At 42.9% G+C, this 27,350-nt stretch overlaps 1 protein-coding gene across 2 annotated transcripts in view; it reads left to right on the plus strand.

Moving 5' to 3' along the window:
* Positions 1 to 27,350, plus strand: part of frem2b (FRAS1 related extracellular matrix 2b) — a 110,825-nt gene that overhangs the window by 53,980 nt on the left and 29,495 nt on the right. For both annotated transcript variants that reach the window (XM_036961304.1, XM_036961305.1), the window contains exons 6-9: positions 7,377 to 7,607; positions 10,273 to 10,398; positions 10,601 to 10,852; positions 23,240 to 23,389. In XM_036961304.1, coding sequence (XP_036817199.1) covers positions 7,377 to 7,607; positions 10,273 to 10,398; positions 10,601 to 10,852; positions 23,240 to 23,389 — 759 coding nt within the window. The remainder of the gene's footprint in view (positions 1 to 7,376; positions 7,608 to 10,272; positions 10,399 to 10,600; positions 10,853 to 23,239; positions 23,390 to 27,350) is intronic.

Genomic DNA, 27,350 nt, shown 5'->3' on the forward strand with positions numbered 1-27,350 from the left:
ACAACAGTAAACCTTAGTTTATAACAAAGTTTATACACAGGGTTTATAACAACAGTAAACCATAGTTTTATATCACAAAGTTTATACACAGGGTTTATAACAACAGTAAACCTTAGTTTATAACAAAGTTTATACACAGGGTTTATAACAACAGTAAACCATAGTTTTATATCACAAAGTTTATACACAGGGTGTATAACAACAGTAAACCTTAGTTTATAACAAAGTTTATACACAGGGTTTATAACAACAGTAAACCATAGTTTTATATCACAAAGTTTATACACATGGTGTATAACAACAGTAAACCATAGTTTTATATCACAAAGTTTATACACAAGGTTTATAACAAAGGTTTTATGTCTGACTACTACTGGCACCACTGGTAATGTTTTTGTCTGGAATCGCTAAATGTTTGGGATGTCAATAAAGTTATGCTAGTTTGAATAGCTGAAGTGTGAGGTCAGATCAGATGGGTCGGGTGTATTGAGTTGTCCCCCAGCTGTGTCTCACTGTGTCTTTGCTAGCTTTGAGGCTGTGGTGTGTTACGTTGTCCCTGTGTGCATCCCAAATGGCCCGAAATATTCTCTATATAGTGCACTACTTTTGACCAGGGCCCATTGTTGGCCACAGGGCTCTGGTCTAATGTACAGCATTATATATGGAATAGAGTACCAATTTGGAAGCAGCCCTGTGTCTCTGCTAGCTAATGATCTCGCTCTCCCTCAGTGGGTATGCAGATAATATGCACAAATACGCAGATGATATACAAATAATATGACCATTAGACTATCTCAAGGGTCTGCCCTCTTCAAGAGACAATTAATGTAAAGGAACTAAGGAAGAATCTTTTTCTTGAAGAACACAAAGAAGAGGGTTATATCACCCTTTAAATGGGTTAACTGATTAGCATTTCTGATTATGAAGATAAATAACTAAATTCCATACAGTGGAAACTTCTGAAGCTGTTTTTAAAATATATTTAAAAAAAATTCTACGGCACTCCCCTAAATGTGATAGTATTTGAGAGTATATTGATATATTTCTCAGATGAACATCATTGCATCAGTGAAAAGTTTGTCTCTCCATGCTTATAAGAGGTTAGGCAGAACAGAACAGGAGATATTTGGAATGCATCCCAAATGGCACCCTATTCCCTACATAGTGCACTACTTTTAACCAGAGACCTATGGTAGGCCACTATATAGGGAATAGGGTGCATTTAGGAACACCTCCAGAAGCACACACAAACCTTCAGATGAAGCAGGCTCACAGGGTTCAGATCAGTCTGACAGATCCACTACCCATCTGCCTGGGTGCTGATCTCAGGCCAGTGCTTCACACCGAGAGGAGACAGAGGATGTCTGCTCCATCCCAGCCCTGATGACAAGACCTAGGATGCGTCTGAAATGGCACCCTATTCCTTATATAGTGCACTACTTTTAACTGGACGCCTGGTTCTTTTATTGGACGTTGTGAGGCGTTCGGTAGCGTTGTGTGCATCACGGGCAGTGATAGTCTAGCATCTATGTAGAGCTAGCCTGCTGCTTGAAAGGCTAAAGCAAACATGTCAGCCTAGAGCTGCTGCTGGGATCAATGCGCTGTAGTCCTCCTTCTGTTGTGTGAGAGACAGAGCCTGCTTCCCAAATTGCATCCTATTCCCTTTATAGTACACTAGTTTTGACCAGAACCCATATAGGGCTCTGGTAAAAAGTAGTGAACTATGTAGGGATAGGGTTTCATTTGGGATTCAGACAGAGTTAGGGAGCCAACTGTGCTCCTTCCTTCCCGCTTCTCTGCTCTTTGAAGACCGGTGATATATATACAAATCAAATAAAATGTTATTGGTCACATACACATACAGTGAGGGGAAAAAAGTATTTGATCCCCTGCTGATTTTGTATGTTTGTCCACTGACAAAGAAATTATCAGTCTAATTTTAATGGTAGGTTTATTTGAACAGTGAGAGACAGAATAACAACAACAAAAAATCCAGAAAAATGCATGTCAAAAATTTTATAAATTGATTTGCCTTTTAATGAGGGAAATAAGTATTTGACCCCTCTGCAAAACATGACTTAGTACTTGGTGGCAAAACCCTTGTTGGCAATCACAGAGGTCAGACGTTTCTTGTAGTTGACCACCAGGTTTGCACACATCTCAGGAGGGATTTTGTCCCACTCCTCTTTGCAGATCTTCTCCAAGTCATTAAGTTTCCGAGGCTGACGTTTGGCAACTCTAACCTTCAGCTCCCTCCACAGATTTTCTATGGGATTAAGGTCTGGAGACTGGCTAGGCCACTCCAGGACCTTAATGTGCTTCTTCTTGAGCCACTCCTTTGTTGCCTTGGCTGTGTGTTTTGGGTCATTGTCATGCTGGAATACCCATCCACGACTAATTTTCAATGCCCTGGCTGAGGGAAGGAGGTTCTCTCCCAAGATTCGACGGTACATGACCCTGTCCATCGTCCCTTTGATGCGGTGAAGTTGTCCTGCCCCCTTAGCAGAAAAACACCCCCAAAGCATAATGTTTCCACCGCCATGTTTGACGGTGGGGATGGTGTTCTTGGGGTCATAGGCAGCATTCCTCCTCCTCCAAACACGGCGAATTGAGTTGATGCCAAAGAGGTCCATTTTGGTCTCATCTGACCACAACACTTTCACCCAGTTGTCCTCTGAATCAATCAGATTGGCAAACTTCAGACAGGCATGTATATGTGCTTTCTTGAGCAGGGGGATCTTGCGGGCGCTGCAGGATTTCAGTCCTTCACGGCGTAGTGTGTTACCAACTGTTTTCTTGGTGACTATGGTCCCAGCTGCCTTGAGATCATTGACAAGATCCTCCAGTGTAGTTCTGGGCTGATTCCTCACCGTTCTCATGATCATTGCAACTCCATGAGGTGAGATCTTGCATGGAGCCCCAGGCCGAGGGAGACTGACAGTTCTTTTGTGTTTCTTCCATTTGCGAATAATCGCACCAACTGTTGTCACCTTTTCACCAAGCTGCTTGTCGCCCATTCCAGCCTTGTGTAGGTCTACAATCTTGTCCCTGACATCCTTGGAGAGCTCTTTGGTCTTGGCCATGGTGGAGAGTTTGGAATCTGATTGATTGCTTCTGTGGACAGGTGTCTTTTATACAGGTGACAAACTGAGATTAGGAGCACTCCCTTTAAGAGTGTGCTCCTAATCTCAGCTCGTTACCTGTATAAAAGACACCTGGGAGCCAGAAATCTTTCTGATTGAGAGGGGGTCAAATATGTATTTCCCTCATTAAAATGCAAATCAATTTACAACAATTTTAACATGTGTTTTTCAGGATTTTTTTGTTGTTATTCTGTCTCTCACTGTTCAAATAAATTTACCATTAAAATTATAGACTGATCATTTCTTTGTCAGTGGGCAAAGGTACAAAATCAGCAGGGGATCAAATACTTTTTTCTCTCACTGAATTTATCAGATGTAATTGCGGGTGTAGCTTGTTAACATAGAGATTCTGGGAACATCAGAAGGTGGGGGGAAATTAACTATATTCTGGTAATCCGACCAATTGAACATATGCGGTGGTACGTAATGAATATGATGTCAGTTCGGTTGTCATCTGAGACATTCTCATCAATGATAAGATGACATAAACTCTACAGTGGAAAGTCTACACATCAGAGTTATCGGATTCACATGGAATTGTTGTTAAATTTAAATGTTTGAATATGAAATTATTCATGATGGGATGAAATTAGATTTTAGCTTCTAAAATGTGAGATTTGGGTTTACATAAGGTGCTGCTCAATCAGTGGCCCGCCCCTGTGGAGGGACATGGGCTATAAATCTTTTCAAACACGCCCTCTTCTCCCTTCCAATATAAAGCCTTGACGACAATATAACCTCCTGTTCCGGGGATGTGAGGACGACGGTCTGATGTCAGAATGGTTCAGAAAATAACTACAGAACGAAGCCAACATCAGCGTGAGCTTTGGTTGCGAATGGTATGATATCGAACTCTTATTCACTACAGAAGTGATACCTCCTAGCCGTTAAGTTATCAACAGCAGCTGCAAACGAGGGTTAGGAAGGAACAGACAGAGTATCCCGTCTATCACACAATGACGTTACTACAACGTATCTAATTGACCACCAGAAACATTCTTCAAAGGACTCTGTTTGGCAACACGGCCTTCCATCTACCACCAACCTACTGAAGCGCAGCTCAGAGTAAATATTTATTGCATTTTCCTTTTCCAAATGGGCGGTAATTTAGAATGCACAAGATACTGTATTTACGATAGCACAGCTTCACCCTTTGTTCCTCAGTCTTCCCGCTCTTTCACTCAAAACAGCCCCTTTTCTTTTGTGTAACAAGCTGTCATATCTGTTTCGCCCGCTAGGGACGTTTTCCTTTGACGTAATTTGTAATCAAGTTATGATTAATTATGTGTATGTGTAATTCTGTGTGATTTAGTTAGATATTTAGTAAATACATAATTAAACCCAATTTTGTATTGCTGATTCAACTGATTCAACTAGTTAAATAAAGGTAAAATAAAAAAGCAGTATGTAAACATTATTAAAGTTATTATTATTAAAGTGACCAGTGATTCCATGTCTATGTATATAGGGCAGCAGCCTTTAAGGTGCAGGGTTGAGTAACCGGATGGTAGCCGGCTAGTAATGGCTATTAAACAGTCTGATGGCCTTGAGATAAAGCTGGATCTGAGAGACTGAAAAACAGCTTCTAATGCATCTGTACTGACCTCTTTCTGGATGGTAGCGGGGTGAACAGGCCATGGCTCGGGGGTTGATGTCCTTGATGATCTTTTTGGCCTTCCTGTGACATTGGGTGCTGTAGGTGTCCTGGAGGGCAGGCAGTGTGCCCTCGGTGATGCATTGGGCAGACTGCACCACCCACTGGAGAGCCCTGCGGTTGCGGGCAGTGCAGTTGCCGTACCAGGCGGTGATACAGCCCGACAGGATGCTCTCAATAGTGCATCTGTAAAGTTTGTGAGGGTCTTGGGGGCCAAGCCGAATTTCTTCAGCCTCCTGAGATTTTAATAGTCACAGTGGGAACAACATCCGCTATACACTTCCTGATGAACTCCGTCACCGTGTCAGTGTATACATATCCCAGTCCCAATGTTCAAAACAATCTTGAAGCATGGATTCCGATTGGTCAGACCAGCGGTGAATAGATCTTAACACGGGTACTTCCTGTTTGGGTTTCTGCCTATTGGAAAGGATGAGCAAAATGGAGTCATGATCTTATTTGTCGAAGGGAGAGCGGGTGAGGAAGTTGGAGTAGCAGTCGCGTGTACTACAGTCAATCTGTTGATAGAACTTCGGTATCATTTTCCTCAAATTTGCTTGGTTAAAATCCCCAGCTACAATAAATGCGGTCTCAGGATATGTGGTTTCCAGTCCAGGGCCGTCGGGGTATCGGCTTGAGGGGGAATATACACGGCTATGACTAACCAAAGATAATTATCTTGGGAGGTAATATGGTTGGCATTTGATTGTGAGGTATTCTAGGCCGGATGAACAAAAGGACTTGAGTTTCTGTATGTTATCACAATCACACTATGAGTAGTTAATCATGAAACATACAACCCCGTCTTTCTTATTCCCGGAGAGTTCTTTATTCCTGTCTGTGCGATGTACTGAGAACTCAGCTGGCTGTGTGGACGCGGACACTATATCCGGAGAGAGCCATGATTTCGTGAAACAGTATGCTACAGTCCCTGATGTCTCTCTGGAAGGAGATCCTCGCCCTGAGCTCATCTACTTTACTGTTCAGAGACTGAACATTAGAGAGTAATATATTCGGAAGTGGTGGATGGTGTGCACGCTTCGAGTCGGACTAGAAGTCCTCTCTGAATACCTCTTCTCCACCGGTGGCGTCTTGGAGCAGCCTCTGGGATAAGTTCAATTGCCCTGGGGTGTACGAACAAAGGATCCAATTCGGGAAAGTCGTATTCCTGTTTGTAATGCTGGTGAGTTACCGTCGCTCTGATATACAAAAGTTATTTCCGGCTGTATATAATAACACAAACTTTCTGGGCTAATAATGTAAGAAATAACACACAAAAAAACAAAATACTGCAAAGTTGCTTAGGAGCTAGAAGCAGAGCTGCCATGTCTGTTGGTGCCATCTTGCCAGTAATATCCTGGCTCTGTTGAGCTCATCCATGTTATCTATGAACACATGTCAGCAAGAACTGTAGGAGCCCTATGAACACTTACAGGGCCCATTTCCCTTCTCGATGCAGGCGTATCAAAGCTCACTTTCACCTTCATTTCTTCAAAGAATGAAATGGTAATTTTGGTCCAAAACCCCAACTCGTACGTTTTTGCCTCCATCTGTGCACCGTTGAAACTCTTTACTGTTGTCTTTTCTCTTCCTCACTTGAATCTCTTTCTCTCTCTATCTCTCTCACTCTCTCTCGCTCTCTCTCTCTTGCTCTTTTATCTTCTCTCTCTTCTCACTCTTGCTCTTCTCTCTCTTTCTCTCTGTCTCTGTTCAGAGGAAGCGTGGAAAGTATCTGCTTCTTCATGTATTTGTTTTTTTATTATTATTATTATTTATTTATTTCTATTTTTGTTGGTCTAGCTCAGCCATGGGGTCTGCTTGGCTGCTTTCATCTATTTACTGGGGACCTCCTGCTGGGAGCTAGCGCAGGGAGCGTGTGTGTGTAACACTTCATTGTGGCTGTGTAGCTAGCTGAGCAGCAGGAGGCCTGCCATCGTCACCAGCCCTGTGACAGCAGGTCTGATCAAACAACACTGGCACAAACTATCACCAGCCAGCTGGGCAGGCTAGACTCAGTAGGCTGGGCAGTAACAACAATGTCAATCTACCAATACTTCTACACTACCTGCATAGACAACCTTGTTTTAAGTTGATTCAGCTTTATCCACAATATAGATTACCTTGACACAATTAAGCTATATTGAAAGGAAGCAAAACTATCTCCCAATGTGGCATGGTAGGTAATTGACCTTGGTAAGATTGACATATATTACAGTGTCCTCTGTGTTCAGTCAGACCACTAGGGGCCAGATTGAGTGACAGCAGAGGGAATAGGCTCTGCTGTCAAGACATCCTGATTACCATTCTGTGATTACCATACTCCCTCCTCCCGGTCCACTTCAGGGCCATCTGCTAGCTGACACATCACAACTTCATCTAACACTGACTGCTTCTCTGACCCCATCTCTGACTGGGCTCTGTTCTCAGTTGTTGACTGGTTATTATATCTGGATGCTACCTTTTGACCTTATATTGTTGAATCCCATATTATAATAACTTTTTTATGTTTATTGCTTCTAGGTCCTAATAATTTCCTCTTCCCCCCCCCCCCCTCTCTCATCTCCTCCCCCCTCGCCCAGGCATCGGCACCAGAGATGGTACAGCGGAGAAGGATAAGGACTTCCGTGGTAAAGCCCAGAAGCAGGTCCAGTTTAACCCAGGTCAGAGCACGGCTACATGGAGGGTGAGGATCCTGCAGGATGGAGTGTACGAGCAGTCTGAGGCCTTCCAGATTGTTCTGTCAGAACCTATCATGGCTGCCCTGGAGTTCCCTGACACAGGCACTGTGGAGATCCTCGACCCAGCTGATGGTATGTACTACAGGTCCATGATCCAGAGTAGCTTGTTTTAACAGTCTAAACAGTGTAGTGTTCAAATGACTAATGCTTGATAAGTCATTACTACAGGTAGGTTATTCATCAGTCTTAGCAGAGATGATTGGTCTGAGGTTATCTCTATGGGAGAGGCAGGGTTTTATATTAGGTGGGTGAGAACATCCAGGTCAGTGGATAACAAGACATGGACCTTTCTCAGCCTCATTAGTGTGTCTCATGTTAGTGAAGCTGCTCTCTGCCTCTTATCAATCCCTGGCTTGGCCCCAGAGCATAACCACAGCATGAAATCATGATGAAAGTCAAGTTTTAGAGCTGGGTTTAGCCTACCTGCCTGAGTAAAGGGAGACAGGGTACTATCATATTGGTCACATCATGGAAACCAACATGGGTGTTATACTTGGATTAAGGTTGCACAATTCCCACATTTCCTGCTTATTCCCTCAATCACTCCTGATTCCAGGAATCTTCCAACCCGGATTTCTGGAAAACGTGGTAATTTTGGGACGGTTTCTGGAGTTTTCCAACCCCAGGTTAGATATAGTGATCAGCAACACTGCAACAATAATATATATGGGAAGTTGTTTTCTCCAGAAAGGTAAATAAACAAATACGGTTAAATTGGGTATGGAGAATCCCAGGGTTAGGGTCAGGTCCAGGGTATGGATGGAGAACACTAGACTGGAGCCTTCCCAGGGCTCTCATGTTGTTTACACAAGGGCTGTGTCCCAAATGACACCATATTCCCTATTGGTACTGATCGAAAGTAGGGCACCACATAGGGAATAGGATGCTATTAGTGACGTAGTTAAAGTATCTAAATACAGTTCAGACAAACAAGGTTTTTAAAAACAGCAGCTCAGCCATTCATTCCCCTGTGATAATGTAGTTGGAAGGCTGAGGGAGGGAAGCTCTTGCATAATTTACATATAAATTATGCCTCTCCTCTCCTTCCCCCTCTGGGGTCCCTCTGTGTGAGAGGAGGAATATTCTGTCAACAACTTACATTGGTTAAAATATATGGAGGATTGTACTGTTTGTCTCACAAAACACTCTAGTCCCTTGAGGGAAATGATAACTTGCAGCTATCAATATTAAGATTTTAACATTACACACTAAAATATCATTCTGCTTCCTGACCATACTATTTTAGATTTCCATGATTTCCCAGCTTCTCAGAGTATGCCTGTTTCTCAAATGGCACCCTATTCCGTTTTTAGTGCACTACTTTTGACCAGAGCCCTATGGGAATAGGGTGGCATTTGGGACTTGTCTTACAACTGACCCAGTTTCTAGCAGCTCCTTTAAATGTGAATCTCTTCAACTCAGAAGAGTTCAAGTTTAGTCAGAGAGAGAGAGAGGGGAGAAACTATCCACATTAAGGCCTGTCAGCTTGGAGCTTAAAGTATGTTATGCCTTGGCAGGAGCTAGTATTAAGGGCTATAAGCTTGAAGGTTCTGCCAGCCTGAGTAGGAGATAGAACATCTACTTGTCTACAACGGGGCTGGGCAGGGCAGGGAGCCATTGGTCCAGTGTCCTGGTCAGTCAGTAATTGGTCAGGTATGACTGTTGGGATTTTGAGAGTTCTGGCCCTGCTGGCACCTTATTAGCACAGACGTCCAGATTCACAATTAGAGTAAAGAATAGGTTTTAAGAAGAAAAAACGTAACAGTGATGTCTATGTGAGGTAGGTACTTCTTAGTGTAGGCCTCTGGAATATATCTCAGGTCAAGTAACTTAGACACAGTCATGCTATGCAGAATAAAGGAGGAGAGGAGAGGAGAGGACAGGGGGAGTGACTTTATAACAGACTGTAAAAAAGACCAATGGTTTGAACAGGTCTCTGCTTGCTAACAGAATCAAGACACGTCAGGTTTATTATCCAGGCCCACTTTTACTGTTCTTCTTCGCATGCAAAGTCTACAGCACGGAAGCTGGACTTTTCCTATTAACAATTCACTAAATGTATATGTATTTCCCTGATTGGTCCCTGTGCGTCAACTGTCAGAGAGGCTTCTGGGTAGTTGTCTGTGCCAACCACTGATGTTAGACATCATATCCTCTGGATGGATCCTAAATGACGCCCTATTCCCAATATAGTGCCCTACTTTTGACCAGGACCTGCATAGGGCTCAGGTCAAAGGGAGTGTACTATAAAAGGAATAGGGTGCCATTTGCGACGCAGACTATGTGTTCTGATAGTCTGCCTCTGTTCACTGGGTCAACACATACTTTATAGAACTCTGTTAAGCCCTCAGAGAGGAGCCTGGACCAGAGCACCAGCAGCAACATACTGTAACTCAGACAGAAATATTCAACGCATTGTTGTACCCTCTTCTCATCAGCGTAGCTTGTGTATTAAGTACGTACGCAGTGAGAAAGGATGTGAGGGTTTATCTCTCTTTGTCTCCCCCCTCTGACTCTCTCGCTCTGTCTCACCCCACCTGCCTCTCTCGCTCTGTCTCACCCCCCCTGCCTCTCTCGCTCTGTCTCACTCCCCCTGCCTCTCATCGCTCTGTCTCACTCCCCCTGCCTCTCTCGCTCTGTCTCACTCCCCCTGCCTCTCTCGCTCTGTCTCACCCCCCCTGCCTCTCTCGCTTTGTCTCACCCCCGCCCCCCCCCCTTTCTTCCCCTGTCCCCCCAGAGTCGACAGTGTTCATCCCGTCTGCAGTCTACCCTGTAGAGGAGGACATTGGGGAGCTGCTGATTCCAGTACGCAGGAGTGGTGACATCACACAAGAACTCATGGTCATCTGCTACACACAGCAAGGTACGGTCCGCACGCACGCACGTGCACGCACACACACACACACACACACACACACACACACACACACACACACACACACACACACACACACACACACACACACACACACACACACACACAGAGCTTCAGGTAATGTCCCTGCTAGAGTCCTCTCCATCTCGCCTTCTCTTCTCATCCATCTCTCCTTTCCTCTCTCCTACAGCCACAGCTACAGGGACCATCCCCACTACAGTCCTGTCCTACTCTGATTACATATCCAGACCTGAGGAACACAACAGTGTCCTGCGCTTTGACAAGGGCGAGATGGAGAAGTCCTGTCGTGTGGTGATCATAGATGACTCTCTGTATGAAGAGGAGGAGAGCTTCAACGTTACCCTCAGTATGCCCATGGGAGGCTGTCTGGGACAGGAGTACCACACTGCCAGGGTCACCATCATACCTGACCTGGATGATGGTAAGATGACCCTTCGCTTTTCAACTTTGACCTTTCAAATGCTCGCCTGGAGGACAGGATAGCAGTTATCAGCTGAGGAAAGCGTTAATATCACTCTTGACTGGGTATGCGTCCCAAATGGAACCCTATTCCCTACGTAGGGCACTACTTTCGACCAGGTTAGTTCCCTCTATAGGGAATAGGGTGCCATTTCGGACATTTATTACGGACATGTTTTTTTACAACTGTCACCTCTGGAAGATAATGTTAAGACAACAATGTTAGCAGACTTTTAAACGTTGCTTATAAGCAAAGGAGACAGTTGAGATGGTGTGTAAAAAGGTACATTTACACATGAATATTATTCATGAAATGTCTAGAACAGATAGATCAGGGGACCTTCAAAAGGTACACAAACACACACACCTATACACGAAGAGTGGAAGAGAAGAACCCTCCTCAGGCAAAGTGAATTCATGACTTTACCAATAGAAACAGGCTTCCCTCTATTGGATGTGGTTTTGTTTATGTATTGGTTAGATGAGGAGCAAACCGTAAACTTTGAATGAACTTATGAAAGAAAAAATAATTGGTATGATAAATGACGTATTGTTGCTATGCTGCCTGATACAGGGAAGCATGAGGTACACAGATGATGTAGTACCAACTGAATGAAACCAATGTACATGTGTGCAATGTGCTTTGGTCCAAAGTAGATCACTATGTAAGGAGTAGGGTGACATTTACCCTGTGTGTCTCCTGAAAGGAAGCCCTTATTGCAAGGCTCATATCCACATCTGATAGTCTCCTGTACCTCCTATCTAACAAACAGCCTTACTTCAACAGCACCGTTTGACCATTGCTTTCTTGCATATCTGCCTGACTAGTTCCCTATCTACCTTCTCCCTATAGACCGTGTGTGTGTGTGTGTGTGTGTGTGTGTGTGTCCTTGACATCTAAAGGAAGCAACGCTGTGAAGGGTGACAGGCAGGGAACAGTCGATTTGAAAATCCCTTGGTATAATCGCTGAATCTTCCGTTTCAAACTTTCATCAAAACTTTCTGTCTGCACACACACGCACCATCAAAACTTTCTGTCTGCACACACACGCACCATCAAAACTCTCTGTCTGCACACACACGCACCATCAAAACTTTCTGTCTGCACACACACGCACCATCAAAACTCTCTGTCTGCACACACACGCACCATCAAAACGTCAGTTTGAAACAGAGCTAATTGGGTCGAAGCAACTCTCCACAGCATTCCAGAACCTCGCTGCTGGAGTTTGAGTCAGAACAGTATTGGAGGAGGCCTGTAGACGGAAAGAAAACCTTGTCTATGCACATCATTAAGATACATTAAACATGGTTAGATCTACACCAGTTGGGCATCTCAAATTACACCCCTTTCCCGAAATTGTGCACTACTTTTGTACATGTCCCAAATGGCACCCTATTCCCTATATAGTACACTTAATTTGCTCAGAACCCTATGGGCCCTGGTCAAAAGTAGTGCACTATGTAGGGAATAGGGTGCCATTTTAGACACAGCCCTGGTTTGACCTACTATCTCAGACTGAGTGAGGATTCACCAGATGTTCTCTCACAGGGTGGACCATCTAGACAGGACGACTCCCCTCTTACCAAACATATCTCTCTAACAGTCCCTCTCATAAATCTGCCTTGGACAGGAAAGTAAATGATAGTTGAGCTCCACTCCCTAGTCAAGACAAGAACCATGACATTCTGGAGGATATCAATCAAATGCAGTACATAGACTGTATGACATATTCGTCTGTTTGCGAGCATGGTTTTGTGTTATCTCTTATTTTAAACAACCTGTTTTTTTAGAATAGAAACACAACACCTAGATCTCCAATTCAAGTATCCCGAATTCTTTGGGGCATGTATTTATGTATTCCCTGTTTAACGTCCAAATAGTTTCTCAGCCACTGAGTCTCAGACCGTAGTGACGTTCTTGGTCACATATTCCCTGTGTGTTGACTGAAACTGGCAGGAAATGATGTCACATATTTCAACCTGTGGGATAGAGAGTTTAGTGAATGATAAGTGTTCCGACTGCATTACTCAGATTGGGTTGCAGGTTCTCTTGTAGCCTCCTTGGGAACAGAGGCAGGCACACTACTTCGTGTGTGTGTGTGTGTGTGTGTGTGTGTGTGTGTGCGTGCGTGCGTGCGAGACCTGGCTGCCACATGAGGAAGGGGTTACATGCTTGAGATGGATCTTTGCTGTACAGTAGCTCCTTCCCCCTACTGTTCCTTGATGTCAGAGTAGCTGTTGGGATGCTAAACTAAAGCTTTAACGGTTTAATAGTCTGTACCCCTGTATAACAGCCCTATAATAGTCTGTAACCCTGTATAACAGCCCTATAATAGTCTGCAGCCCTATAATAGTCTGTAACCATATATAACAGCCCTATAATAGTCTGTAACCCTGTATAACAGCCCTGTATAACAGTCCTATAATAGTCTGCAGCCCTATAATAGTCTGTAACCCTGTATAACAGCCCTATAATAGTCTGTAACCCTGTATAACAGCCCTATAATTGTCTGTAACCCCGTATAACAGCCCTGTTTAACAGCCCTATAATAGTCTGTAACCCTGTATAACAGCCCTGTATAACAGCCCTATAATAGTCTGTGACCCTGTATAACAGCCCTATAATAGTATGTAACCCTGTATAACAGCCCTGTATAACATCCCTATAATAGTCTGTAACCCTGTATAACAGCCCTGTATAACATCCCTATAATAGTCTGTAACCCTGTATAACAGCCCTATAATAGTCTGTAACCCTGTATAACACCCCTATAATAGTATGTAACCCTGTATAACAGCCCTGTTTAACAGCCCTATAATAGTCTGTAACCCTGTATAACAGCCCTGTATAACAGCCCTATAATAGTCTGTAACCCTGTATAACAGCCATGTATAACAGCTCTATAATAGTCTGTAACCCTGTATAACAGCCCTGTATAACAGCCCTATAATAGTCTGTAACCCTGTATAACAGCCATATATAACAGCCCTATAATAGTCTGTAACCCTGTATAACAGCCCTGTATAACACCCCTATAATAGTATGTAACCCTGTATAACAGCCATATATAACAGCCCTATAATAGTCTGTAACCCTGTATAACAGCCCTGTATAACAGCCCTATAATAGTCTGTAACCCTGTATAACAGCCATATATAACAGCCCTATAATAGTCTGTAACCCTGTATAACAGCCCTGTATAACAGCCCTAGTCTGTAACCCTGTATAACAGCCCTGTATAACATCCCTATAATAGTCTGTAACCCTGTATAACAGCCCTGTATAACAGCCCTATAATAGTCTGTAACCCTGTATAACAGCCCTGTATAACAGCTCTATAATAGTCTGTAACCCTGTATAACAGCCCTATAATAGTCTGTAACCCTGTATAACAGCCCTGTATAACATCCCTAGTCTGTAACCCTGTATAACAGCCCTGTATAAAGCCCTATAATAGTCTGTAACCCTGTATAACAGCCCTGTATAAAGCCCTATAATAGTCTGTAACCCTGTATAACAGCCCTGTATAACAGCCCTATAATAGTCTGTAACCCTGTATAACAGCCATATATAACAGCCCTATAATAGTCTGTAACCCTGTATAACAGCCCTGTATAACAGCCCTAGTCTGTAACCCTGTATAACAGCCCTGTATAACATCCCTATAATAGTCTGTAACCCTGTATAACAGCCCTGTATAACAGCCCTATAATAGTCTGTAACCCTGTATAACAGCCCTGTATAACAGCTCTATAATAGTCTGTAACCCTGTATAACAGCCCTATAATAGTCTGTAACCCTGTATAACAGCCCTGTATAACATCCCTAGTCTGTAACCCTGTATAACAGCCCTGTATAAAGCCCTATAATAGTCTGTAACCCTGTATAACAGCCCTGTATAAAGCCCTATAATAGTCTGTAACCCTGTATAACAGCCCTATAATAGTCTGTACCCCTTTATAACAGCCCTGTATAACATCCCTAGTCTGTAACCCTGTATAACAGCCCTGTATAACATCCCTATAATAGTCTGTACCCCTTTATAACAGCCCTGTATAACATCCCTAGTCTGTAACCCTGTATAACAGCCCTGTATAACATCCCTATAATAGTCTGTAACCCTGTATAACAGCCCTGTATAACATCCCTAGTCTGTAACCCTGTATAACAGCCCTGTATAACATCCCTATAATAGTCTGTAACCCTGTATAACAGCCCTGTATAACATCCCTATAATAGTCTTTAACCCTGTATAACCGCCCTATAATAGTCTGTAACCCTGTATAACAGCCCTGTATAACAGCCCTAGTCTGTAACCCTGTATAACAGCCCTGTATAACAGCCCTAGTCTGTAACCCTGTATAACAGCCCTGTATAACAGCCCTATAATAGTCTGTAACCCTGTATAACAGCCCTGTTTAACACCCCTATAATAGTCTGTAACCCTGTATAACAGCCCTATAATAGTCTGTACCCCTTTATAACAGCCATGGAATGTAGCTCACCTCTAGTCCTTTTCAGAATGTCATAGTTTCACAGTGAAACAGGGTTCTATTCAGCTTGAAGTCTTGATGTAGTGGGGGGAGAGTTTCTAGACAATATACAGTCCGTATGAACCTAAGATTCTCCTACACACACTCTAACACACAGTGATCTGTGGTGCGTTCCGAATCACACCTTATTCCCTCCTGTAGGTACAACCTGACAGGTAATCAATCTACAGTACTGCTCTCCTTCTCCTTCAACAGACAGGCCTTTCTATCTCTCCTCCTTAGTTTATCTAACAGAGCTCATTCCATTATCACCACCTCCTTTATCTATAGGCTGACATCAGCCCTGTCTCTCCAGAACTATCTCTCCATCCTTCCATCTCATCGTATCCTGGCACCTTAAACCCCCTCAGCACCTGATTCAGGATGCCCTGGGGAGGTGCCTCACTGTTTTACCTCATGCCCACTTTGTGTTGATCAGGTTACAGCTCCTGACGTCACTAGTGAGGGGGTTAGGCAGCTTGTCAGACAGTATCTTCAGGCTATGGTTTCCTCTTGTCTTAATCTGATTCTTGACGCCATGCAGACAGAATCAGGATTCCATTCAAGATAACAATAATAAGTAGGTATTTCCCCCTTTCCTACCTGCCCCTTCTGTGTGTGTGTCATTCTATACATGAACCCATATGAACCAATCCACCCGAACAACTGATATGCAGGAGGGAGAGGATCCTGGTTGTCAGTCAGACGCCTTGTTGAGGCCTTAGGCCACGGCTCTGAGAACACGATGATGTCGAATGCCATGACTGGGGATGTATTAAGGCATGTCAACTGTTGTTTTGGTTGTAAATGAACTAGAACAATGACAGTGTTCTATACCAAGACACAGAACATGCCAAAACTTAAGTTCATGACAAGAGGAACTTTACTTCTATACATTTGGAATGATCTGTTTGATATTTTGTTACATTCTAGAACAAATTTCTGATCCAGTCTGTAGTGTGACTGTATTAAACTGACACTGTGGTTTTCGTACCAGCATTGCGAGCACACTGCCTTGCCTGTCAGTCACAAAGCATGGAAATACAGTTACAGCTCAAACTGTGACCAAAGGGTGAGGTAGTATGTATAGCCTGGCAACGATTGTCAGTACAGTTAGCTAAACCTCATACAGGTGTGGTACCAGCCTAGTAGTGTGACTTATCAGGTGTTTATCAGTGCCATGCCACCTAGGATGTAGACTATTCAGTGGGTACACAGTGGCAGGTAAGAAATGCCTTTGGCCTGTAACCACCTTAAACTTTTGACCCTTCAACCCAGTTCCTCTGAGAACACTTCACGTCCGCTGAAAACCCAGTTAGCTAATCTCATCTCAGGGCTTATAGGAAATCTGTCTCCCCTGTTTACCTTCCTACCGGCCTCTCAAACATCCTTGACCCGCTATCTAAACATTAATACACAGTTAACTCACAATGAAAAGAATAGCTGTCAAATCAGAGTTAAGAAATAAATCAATCATTGATATTACTGACTGTTGTTCTCCCAGACCCTGGGTACATTCCAAATGATACCCTGTTCCCTATGGAGCCTAATCAAAAGTAGTGTACTATACATTACCAGGGATTATAAGCATGTAATCCTGCTTCCTTTCCTCCACACATGACACAGATACTCAGGCAGTACAGGCGGAGCGTGGAATCAGCCTTTCTCCCCTGTGTTTTGTGCTGTAGAAGTGGCGGTCTTTTGGCATGGTATGTGCATTTATGTGTAGCACCTGTCCCTACCAGTGAGGGTCCTTTGTCCTGCTGTGCCTCTCCAGGGTGGGCTGACCCGGTCCCATTAAAGAGTCAGGGGCCTTAGGAGGTAACTGTTTTCCCCCCTGCCTGAATTCCACTCCCAGCCCTTTCACTTCCACAGAGAAAAGGATGTACATTAGAGCTGGATATTCAGGAGATGCAGCCAGTGTCTCTTCTAACCAAACACAACCAGAGATACAACCCAACTAAAAATGTATTATCGGTACCGTGTGTAGACTGTATATGATCTCAGTCAGTAAAGGGCAACTCAGGTACTTGATGTCTACTGCTTTTCATTTTTTATTGCCAGCAATATGATCGCTCATGGTGTACATACACCTGGTTTGTTTCCCAGGTTTAAAACGCTGAACAGAACAAAATTTCACTCAGGCCCCCAAGGACCGGAGCTGCCTTTCCCTGCCTGATTATAATCATTATTTACTAGGATCATGTGTTTAACAGACGGGTGGTAGGTTTTATTGGAATACAGAAATGATACTGACCTACTGTAGAGCTTGCTGAACATGCAGGTGTAGTTGTAATTGTAACACTACAGTTAACACTACAGTTAACACTATAGTTAACACTACGCTACCTCTCCCTAAAATTCTGCAGCACATCTGTTGCTATCAGTGTGACCTGGAATCCAGGTGAATCCGGGTGAGTCCAGATGGGTCCAGGGAGGTAATAACAGGGTTTAGGGTCAACCCACTACTCTTTTCTCCTCTCATCCTCGTCCAGGACCCAGACCCGTCCCACTCTCACCAGAACCATAATCATACCTTACAGACCTTAGAGTGTTTTTGGAGATTTACAGACCAGTAACAGCACTGCATAAATACAAGACTGTAATTCTGCTCTACAAGCATTCTCATGTTTTACTGTCCCACGCCATACCACACCTCTCCCCGGTGGCTCCATACCACACCTCTCCCCGGTGGCTCCATACCACACCTCTCCCCGGTGGCTCCATACCACACCTCTCCCCGGTGGAGATGGTGTTTGTCTGCTGTACAAACCAACCTTATCTGATTACTACAGCTGCAAGTCTGGGACTCGGCGCACACTCTCGCACACACACAGATCTGATTACCGCAGTAGCGTGGAGAATGAGCTGAGACAGTCTAAAGCCTGCCTTGTTTGATTTGTCTTTTGGGAAAGACACTGGCAGCTGCATAAACCATGACACTGCACACTCTTTGTCTAGGTTTGATCTCGACTCACACACGCACTTTGTAGCATCCCAAATGGAGCCCTATTCTCTATATGGTGCACTTCTTCTGACCAGAGCCCGTCAAAAGTAGTGCACTATATAAGGGAGAGGGTGCCATTTGTGACATATCTTTTGTCTAGGTTTGTTCTCGACCTAGATAAAGGAGGACAGGTGTATTTGTCCTGTGTGTGCACCCTGTAAGCCTTTTACCAATTCAAAGCACTTTCATACCTGACAACAATGCCTTCAACTACCAATCTTCAGGCTTTGTCTACATTAACAGTTTTCCTTCTGCTTGTCTAACTGACTAATACAATGAGTTGATGATATCCAATCCTTGAAAAGTGTTATGGTATTCTTTGAGTCCAAGATAAGTACATAAGGTGTTAGAAGATAAATCATTTACATCTCTTTACACCTGTCTGATAAACAGATATCAGCCTGTCTGATAAACATAGATATCAGCCTGTTTGATAAACATAGATATCAGCCTGTCTGATAAACATAGATATCAGCCTGTCTGATAAACATAGATATCAGCCTGTCTGATAAACATAGATATCAGCCTGTCTGATAAACATAGATATCAGTCTGTCTGAGAAACATGGATATCAGCCTGTCTGAGAAACATAGATATCAGCCTGTCTGAGAAACATAGATATCAGCCTGTCTGATAAACATAGATATCAGCCTGTTTGAGAAACATAGATATCAGCCTGTCTGAGAAACATAGATATCAGCCTGTCTGAGAAACATAGATATCAGCCTGTCTGAGAAACATAGATATCAGCCTGTCTGAGAAACATAGATATCAGCCTGTTTGATAAACATAGATATCAGCCTGTCTGAGAAACATAGATATCAGCCTGTCTGATAAACATAGATATCAGCCTGTTTGATAAACATAGATATCAGCCTGTCTGATAAACATAGATATCAGCCTGTCTGATAAAAATAGATATCAGCCTGTCTGATAAACATAGATATCAGCCTGTCTGATAAACATAGATATCAGTCTGTCTGAGAAACATGGATATCAGCCTGTCTGAGAAACATAGATATCAGCCTGTCTGAGAAACATAGATATCAGCCTGTCTGATAAACATAAATATCAGCCGGTCTGAGAAACATAGATATCAGCCTGTCTGAGAAACATAGATATCAGCCTGTCTGAGAAACATAGATATCAGCCTGTCTGAGAAACATAGATATCAGCCTGTCTGAGAAACATAGATATCAGCCTGTCTGAGAAACATAAATATCAGCCGGTCTGAGAAACATAGATATCAGCCTGTCTGAGAAACATAGATATCAGCCTGTCTGAGAAACATAGATATCAGCCTGTCTGAGAAACATAGATATCAGCCTGTCTGAGAAACATAGATATCAGCCTGTCTGAGAAACATAGATATCAGCCTGTCTGAGAAACATAGATATCAGCCTGTCTGAGAAACATAGATATCAGCCTGTCTGAGAAACGTAGATATCAGCCTGTCTGAGAAACATAGATATCAGCCTGTCTGAGAAACATAGATATCAGTCTGTCTGAGAAACATAGATATCAGCCTGTCTGAGAAACATAGATATCAGCCTGTCTGGGAAACATAGATATCAGCCTGTCTGAGAAACATAGATATCAGCCTGTCTGAGAAACATATATATCAGCCTGTCTGAGAAGCCTGTCTGAGAAACATAGATATCAGCCTGTCTGAGAAACATAGATATCAGCCTGTCTGAGAAACATAGATATCAGCCTGTCTGAGAAACATGGATATCAGTCTGTCTGAGAAACATAGATATCAGCCTGTCTGAGAAACATGGATATCAGCCTGTCTGATAAACATGGATATCAGTCATTTTGCTTCACACCGTATTATTTCACATGCTTTGAAAAGCTCTTCATGTATAATTTCCTCTTGCAGTGTTTATTTATATTAAGTCAATGCATCAGATAAAAGGAGTACTGGCCCTCGCTTCATACTCGTCGCCAAACCCACTGGCTCCATGTCATCTACAAGACCCTGCTAGGTAAAGTCCCCCCTTATCTCAGCTCGCTGGTCACCATAGCATCTCCCACCTGTAGCACACGCTCCAGCAGGTATATCTCTCTAGTCACCCCCAAAACCAATTCTTTCTTTGGCCGCCTCTCTTTCCAGTTCTCTGCTGCCAATGACTGGAACGAACTACAAAAATCTCTGAAACTGGAAACACTTATCTCCCTCACTAGCTTTAAGCACCAACTGTCAGAGCAGCTCACAGATTACTGCACCTGTACATAGCCCACATATAATTTAGCCCTATCAACTACCTCTTTCCCAACTGTATTTAATTTATTTATTTATTTTGCTCCTTTGCACCCCATTATTTTTATTTCTACTTTGCACATTCTTCCATTGCAAAACTACCATTCCAGTGTTTTACTTGCTATATTGTATTTACCTTGCCACCAAGGCCTTTTTTTGCCTTTACCTCCCTTCTCACCTCATTTGCTCACATTGTATATAGACTTGTTTATACTTTATTATCGACTGTATGTTTGTTTTACTCCATGTGTAACTCTGTGTTGTTGTATCTGTCGAACTGCTATGCTTTATCTTGGCCAGGTCGCAATTGTAAATGAGAACTTGTTCTCAACTTGCCTACCTGGTTAAATAAAGGTAAAATAAATAAATAAAAATAAAAAAAACTTTAGTTACTACAGTGCTATTACAGTACTGCTACAGTATTGTTTTATCAGATGGACAGATTAGTTCTATGCAGAGCTATTTTTCAGTCAGTGTTAGCCTCTTCTCCTCCTCTCTCTGCTCTCCTCCTCTCCTATCTTCCTATTTATCTGTGTCACTTTGAGATGAGAAACCCAGCTAACTAACAGCCTAAATGTGTGATCATCATCGTCATGGAAACAGGGTATATGCCTGTGGGGATATCACCACCATTGAATTCATTCATGAATTCACTGTGGCTGAAATGCCGTCCTGTGTAGGGCACTTCTTTGGCCTCTCTCTGGTCAAAAATAGTGTGCTATATAGGACATATGGTTCCATTTGGGACAGAACCTAGCAGCTTCATTAAATAGTACCCGCAAAACACCAGTCTTGACGTCAACAGTGAAGAGGCGACTCCGGGATGCTGGCCTTCTAGGCAGAGTTGCAAAGAAAAAGCCATATCTCAGACTGGCCAATAGAAAGAAAATATTAAGATGAGCAAAAGAACACAGACACTGGACAGAGGAACTATGCCTAAAAGGCCAGCATCCCTGAGTTGCATCTTCACTGTTAAAGTTGAGACTGGTGTTTTGCGTGTACTATTTAATGAAGCTGCCAGTTGAGTACTTGTGAGGTGTCTGTTTCTCAAACTAGACACTCTAATGTACTTGTCCTCTTGCTCAGTTGTGCACCGGGGCCTTCCACTCATCTTTCTATTTTGGTTAGGGCCAGTTTGCGCTGTTCTGTGAAGGGAGTAGTACACAGCGTTGTACCAGATCTTCAGTTTCTTGGCAATTTCTCGCATGGAATAGCCTTCATTTCTCAGAACAAGAATAGGCTGACGAATTTCAGAAGAAAGTTCTTTGTTTCTGGCCATTTTGAGCCTGTAATCGAACCCACAAATGCTGATGCTCCAGATACTCTACTAGTCTAAAGAAGGCCAGTTTTATTGCTTCTTTAATCAGAACAACAGTTTTCAGATGTGCTGGCTTCATTTCAAAAGGGGTTTCTAATGATCAATTAGACTTTTAAAATGATAAACTTGGATTAGCTAACACAACGTGCCATTGGAACACAGGAGTGATGGTTGCTGATAATGGGCATCTGTAAGCCTAAGTAGATATTACATTAATTATCGTCCGTTTCCAGCTACAATAGTCATTTACATTAACAATGTCTACACTGTATTTCTTATCAATTTGATGTTATTTTAATGGACAAAAAAAAGTGTTTCTTTCAAAAACAAAGACATTTTGACCCCAAACTTTTGAATGGTAGTGTATAACTCCAGTTCCTCTGTGATGGACCAGGCTTCTGCTGTTCAGTAGTCTGGAGAGAAGGGTTGGTTTGATCCATTTTCACACACACACAAAATGAGTAAAGCCCTCATTGAAATAATTCAGAGCCAACAACTGCCACTCCAATTTTACCTCAAAGTTGTTTATTTTCCCAGAACATACAGTAAATGAGCCCAGGGTCCCGCTCTTACTGTGAGGGCCGTTACACTCAATCAACACCCTCCCTGTGTTTCTGGTTTTTTGAGTCAGCTGTGATGTTAGTTGACAGAAACTTCCCAGGAGACAGCCCAGTTCACAGCACGCAAAGTACAGAGAGGGAAAGAGGAACAAAGAGAGCGAGAAGAAGAGGGTGAGAGAGAGTCAGAGGAACAGAACAGTGTGGGGGAGATTGACTGCAGCGGAATCTGGGCTCAGGAAAGTACTAATTGCAGACAGGCGGGCCTGGAATCCTCCAACTCCTCTGTGTACACACACACACACACACACACACATACACTCCTCTACCACAGTCGACTACACTGCACTCCTTTCAACCAGACACGGAAATAGAGGGATGCCTTCAGGCTTCTAGTCTTTACATTTATATTCTGTAATAACATCCCCTCAAATGTACCATACTGTAATGCAGGGACTATAAGTGCTGGAAATGACTAGTGTTGAGTTTAGTGCCGGCTAGTGGCTCAATGTGCAGTCATTTAGCTATGTCGTCAGAAGTAACTGTATTTGAAATGTGGGTTATTACAAATTCAACTCAAAAGTTACATCAGACGGTTTCCAGCTGTGAAACTGACTCAAACAAGATCCTGATGTACGGCATCTTCCTGTGTTTCCTCTCCTCCACAGCTCCAGGATTCTACTTCGGAGACACAGACTACCGTGTGGATGAGAGTGATGGCTATGTGGAGGTCAAGGTGTATAGGACAGGCACTGACCTCTCTAAAACAGCCACGGTCACTGTACGCTCCAGGAAAACAGACCCTGTCTCTGCTGAAGGTAGAGACAATACAGTCATTAGATCATTTATTTTGGTACTGTCCATACGTAGCTCGTTTTTGGTCACAGGTCCAGGAATGGCTGAAGAATTGCAACATTTACCTATAACTAATTTACCTAGCAATACTGGGTGATTTGAAAAGTCCTAGTCAATCAATCAATAATATAATAATTATTTTAGCAAAAATGTTTACCTTTAATTTACAATCTGTAGAAGCTATGAGAAAGAGCTATAGAAAGGTTCAGTACTTTTGTGAAGCATCACAGCACAGTTGAATAATATATAGCAAATATAAATGTAATATGGATGGTGTTAAGAGATAGATGGGAGGGGTTGAATGGAGCTGAAGGGTGGGACTAATAACAACAAGATAACCAATGTAAAATGTACAGGGTCTGTAAAATGTATATAGGTTCAGAAATGTTGTGAACGAGCACCATTACAGATAGAAATTAAACTGGATGGATATCAGAAATAGAGGAAGGACTAAAAACAAACAAAATATAACTGTTGTAAAATAGATTGTCTGTAAAATGTGTATAATATTTATAAACTGAAAGTAGAAGCCTAAGTGTTATTGTTTATTAGTTTACTCCAATTGGAGGAGGGGTGGTAGGGTTTGCGGGGGAAAATAAAGGTATATTCAAAAAAGTATGTATATACAGTGGGGCAAAAAAGTATTTAGTCAGCCACCAATTGTGCAAGTTCTCCCACTTAAAAAGATGAGAGGCCTGCGATTTTCATCATAGGTACTTCAACTATGACAGACAAAATTAGAAAAAGAAATCCAGAAAATCACATTGTAGGATTTTTAATGAATTTATTTGCAAATTATGGTGGAAAATAAGTATTTGGTCACCTACAAACAAGCAAGATTTCTGGCTCTCACAGACCTGTAACTTCTTCTTTAAGAGGCTCCTCTGTCCTCCACTCGTTACCTGTATTAATGGCATCTGTTTGAACTTGTTATCAGTATAAAAGACACCTGTCCACAACCTCAAACAGTCACACTCCAAACTCCACTATAGCCAAGACCAAAGAGCTGTCAAAGGACACCAGAAACAAAATTGGAGACCTGCACCAGGCTGGGAAGACTGAATCTGCAATAGGTAAGCAGCTTGGTTTGAAGAAATCAACTGTGAGAGCAATTATTAGGAAATGGAAGACATACAAGACCACTGATAATCTCCCTCGATCTGGGGCTCCATGCAAGATCTCACCCCGTGGGGTCAAAATGATCACAAGAACGGTGAGCAAAAATCCCAGAACTACACGGGGGGACCTAGTGAATGACCTGCAGAGAGCTGGGACCAAAGTAACAAAGCCTACCATCAGTAACACACTACGCCGCCAGGGACTCAAATCCTGCAGTGCCAGACGTGTCCCCCTGCTTAAGCCAGTACATGTCCAGGTCCGTCTGAAGTTTGCTAGAGAGCATTTGGATGATCCAGAAGAAGATTGGGAGAATGTCATATGGTCAGATGAAACCAAATATAACTTTTTGGTAAAAACTCAACTCGCTGTGTTTGGAGGACAAAGAATGCGGAGTTGCATCCAAAGAACACCATACCTACTGTGAAGCATGGGGGTGGAAACATCATGTTTTGGGGCTGTTTTCTGCAAAGGGACCAGGACGACTGATCCGTGTAAAGGAAAGAATGAATGGGGCCATGTATCGTGAGATTTTGAGTGAAAACCTCCTTCCATCAGCAAGGGCATTGAAGATGAAACGTGGCGGGGTCTTTCAGCATGACAATGATCCCAAACGCACCGCCCGGGCAACGAAGGAGTGGCTTAGTAAGAAGCATTTCAAGGTCCTGGAGTGGCCTAGCCAGTCTCCAGATCTCAACCCCATAGAAAATCTTTGGAGGGTTGAAAGTCTGTGTTGCCCAGCAACAGCCCCAAAACATCACTGCTCTAGAGGAGATCTGCATGGAGGAATGGGCCAAAATACCAGCAACAGTGTGTGAAAACCTTGTGAAGACTTACAGAAAACGTTTGACCTCTGTCATTTCCAACAAAGGGTATATAACAAAGTATTGAGAAACTTTTGTTATTGACCAAATACTTATTTTCCACCATAATTTGCAAATGTGTGTGTGTGTGTGTGTGTGTGTGTGTGTGTGTGTGTGTGTGTGTGTGTATGCGTGTATGACAGTTGAAGTCGGAAGTTTACATACACTTAGGTTGGAATCATTAAAACTCGTTTTTCAACCACTCCACAAATTTCTTGTTAACAAACTATAGTTTTGGCAAGTCAATTAGGACATCTACTTTGTGCATGACACAAGTAATTGTTCCAACAATTGTTTACAGACAGATTATTTCACTTATAATTCACTGTATCACTAAGTGAACACTAAGTTCACTGTGCCTTTAAACAGCTTGGAAAATTCCAGAAAATTATGTTGTGGCTTTAGAAGCTTCTGATTGTGAAATGTCATTCTTAAAATGAAGTGGTGATCCCTGTCTTAGGTCAGTTAGGATCACCACTTTATTTTAAGAATGTGAAATGTCAGAATAATAGTAGGGAGAATGATTTATTTCAGCTTTTTTTTCTTTCATCACATTCCCAGTGGGTCAGAAGTTTACATACACTCAATTAGTATTTGGTAGCATTGCCTTTTAAATTGTTTAACTTGGGTCAAACGTTTCGGGTAGCCTTCCACAAGCTTCCCACAATAAGTTGGGTGCATTTTGGCCCATTCCTTCTGACAGAGCTGGTGTAACTGAGTCAGGTTTGTAGGCCTCCTTGCTCGCACACACTTTTTCAGTTCTGCCCACAAATCTTCTATAGGATTGAGATCATGGCTTTGTGATGGCCACTCCAATACCTTGACTTTGATATCCTTAAGCCATTTTGCCACAACTTTGGAAGTATGCTTGGGGTCATTGTACATTTGGAAGACCCATTTGCGACCAAGCTTTATCTTCCTGACTGATGTCTTGAGATGTTGCTTCAATATATTCACATGTTTTTCCTCCCTCATGAAGCCATCTATTTTGTGAAGTGCACCAGTCCCTCCTGCAGCAAAACACCTCCACAACATGATGCTGCCATCGCCGTGCTTCACGGTTGGGATGGTGTTCTTCGGCTTGCAAGCCTCCCCCTTTTTCCTCCGAACATAATGATGGTCATTATGGCAAAACAGTTCTATTTTGGTTTCATCAGACCAGAGGACATTTCTCCAAAAAGTACGATATTTGACCCCATGTGCAGTTGCAAACCATAGTCTGGCTTTGTTATGGTGGTTTTGGAGCAGTGGCTTCTTCCTTGCTGAGCGGCCTTTCAGGTTGTGTCGATATAGGACTCGTTTTTACTGTGGATATAGATACTTTCATACCTGTTTCCTCCAGCATCTTCACAAGGTCCTTTGCTGTTATTCTGGGATTGATTTGCACTTTTCGCACCAAAGTATGTTCATCTCTAGGAGACTGAACGTGTCTCCTTCCTGAGCGGTATGACGGCTGCGTGTTCCCATGGTGTTTATACTTGTGTACTATTGTTTATACAGATGAACATGGTACCATCAGACATTTGGAAATTGCTCCCAAGGATGAACCAGACTTGTGGAGGTCTACAAATATTTGTCTGACGTCTAGGCTGATTTCTTTAGCTTTTCCGACGATATCAAGCAAAGAGGCACTGATTTTGAAGGTAGGCCTTGAAATACATCCACAGGTATTGTCACGGTTGTGTGGAGAGACAGACCAAGGCGCAGCGTGATTAAAGTTCCACATAATTATTTACGCGAAACTTCCAAACAAAAAGACTAACCGTGACATCAGAGGTGCCACATGCACAAACTCAAAACAATATCCCACAAAACACAGGTGGGAAAAAGGCTACCTAAATATGATCCCCAATTAGAGGCAACGATTTCTAGCTGCCTCTAATTGGGAACCATACCAAGCACACCAACATAGAAATAAATATACTAGATTACCCCCTAGTCATGC

The sequence above is a fragment of the Oncorhynchus mykiss genome, chromosome 24 (assembly GCF_013265735.2).
Source record: "Oncorhynchus mykiss isolate Arlee chromosome 24, USDA_OmykA_1.1, whole genome shotgun sequence".
Lineage (NCBI taxonomy): Eukaryota > Metazoa > Chordata > Actinopteri > Salmoniformes > Salmonidae > Oncorhynchus > Oncorhynchus mykiss.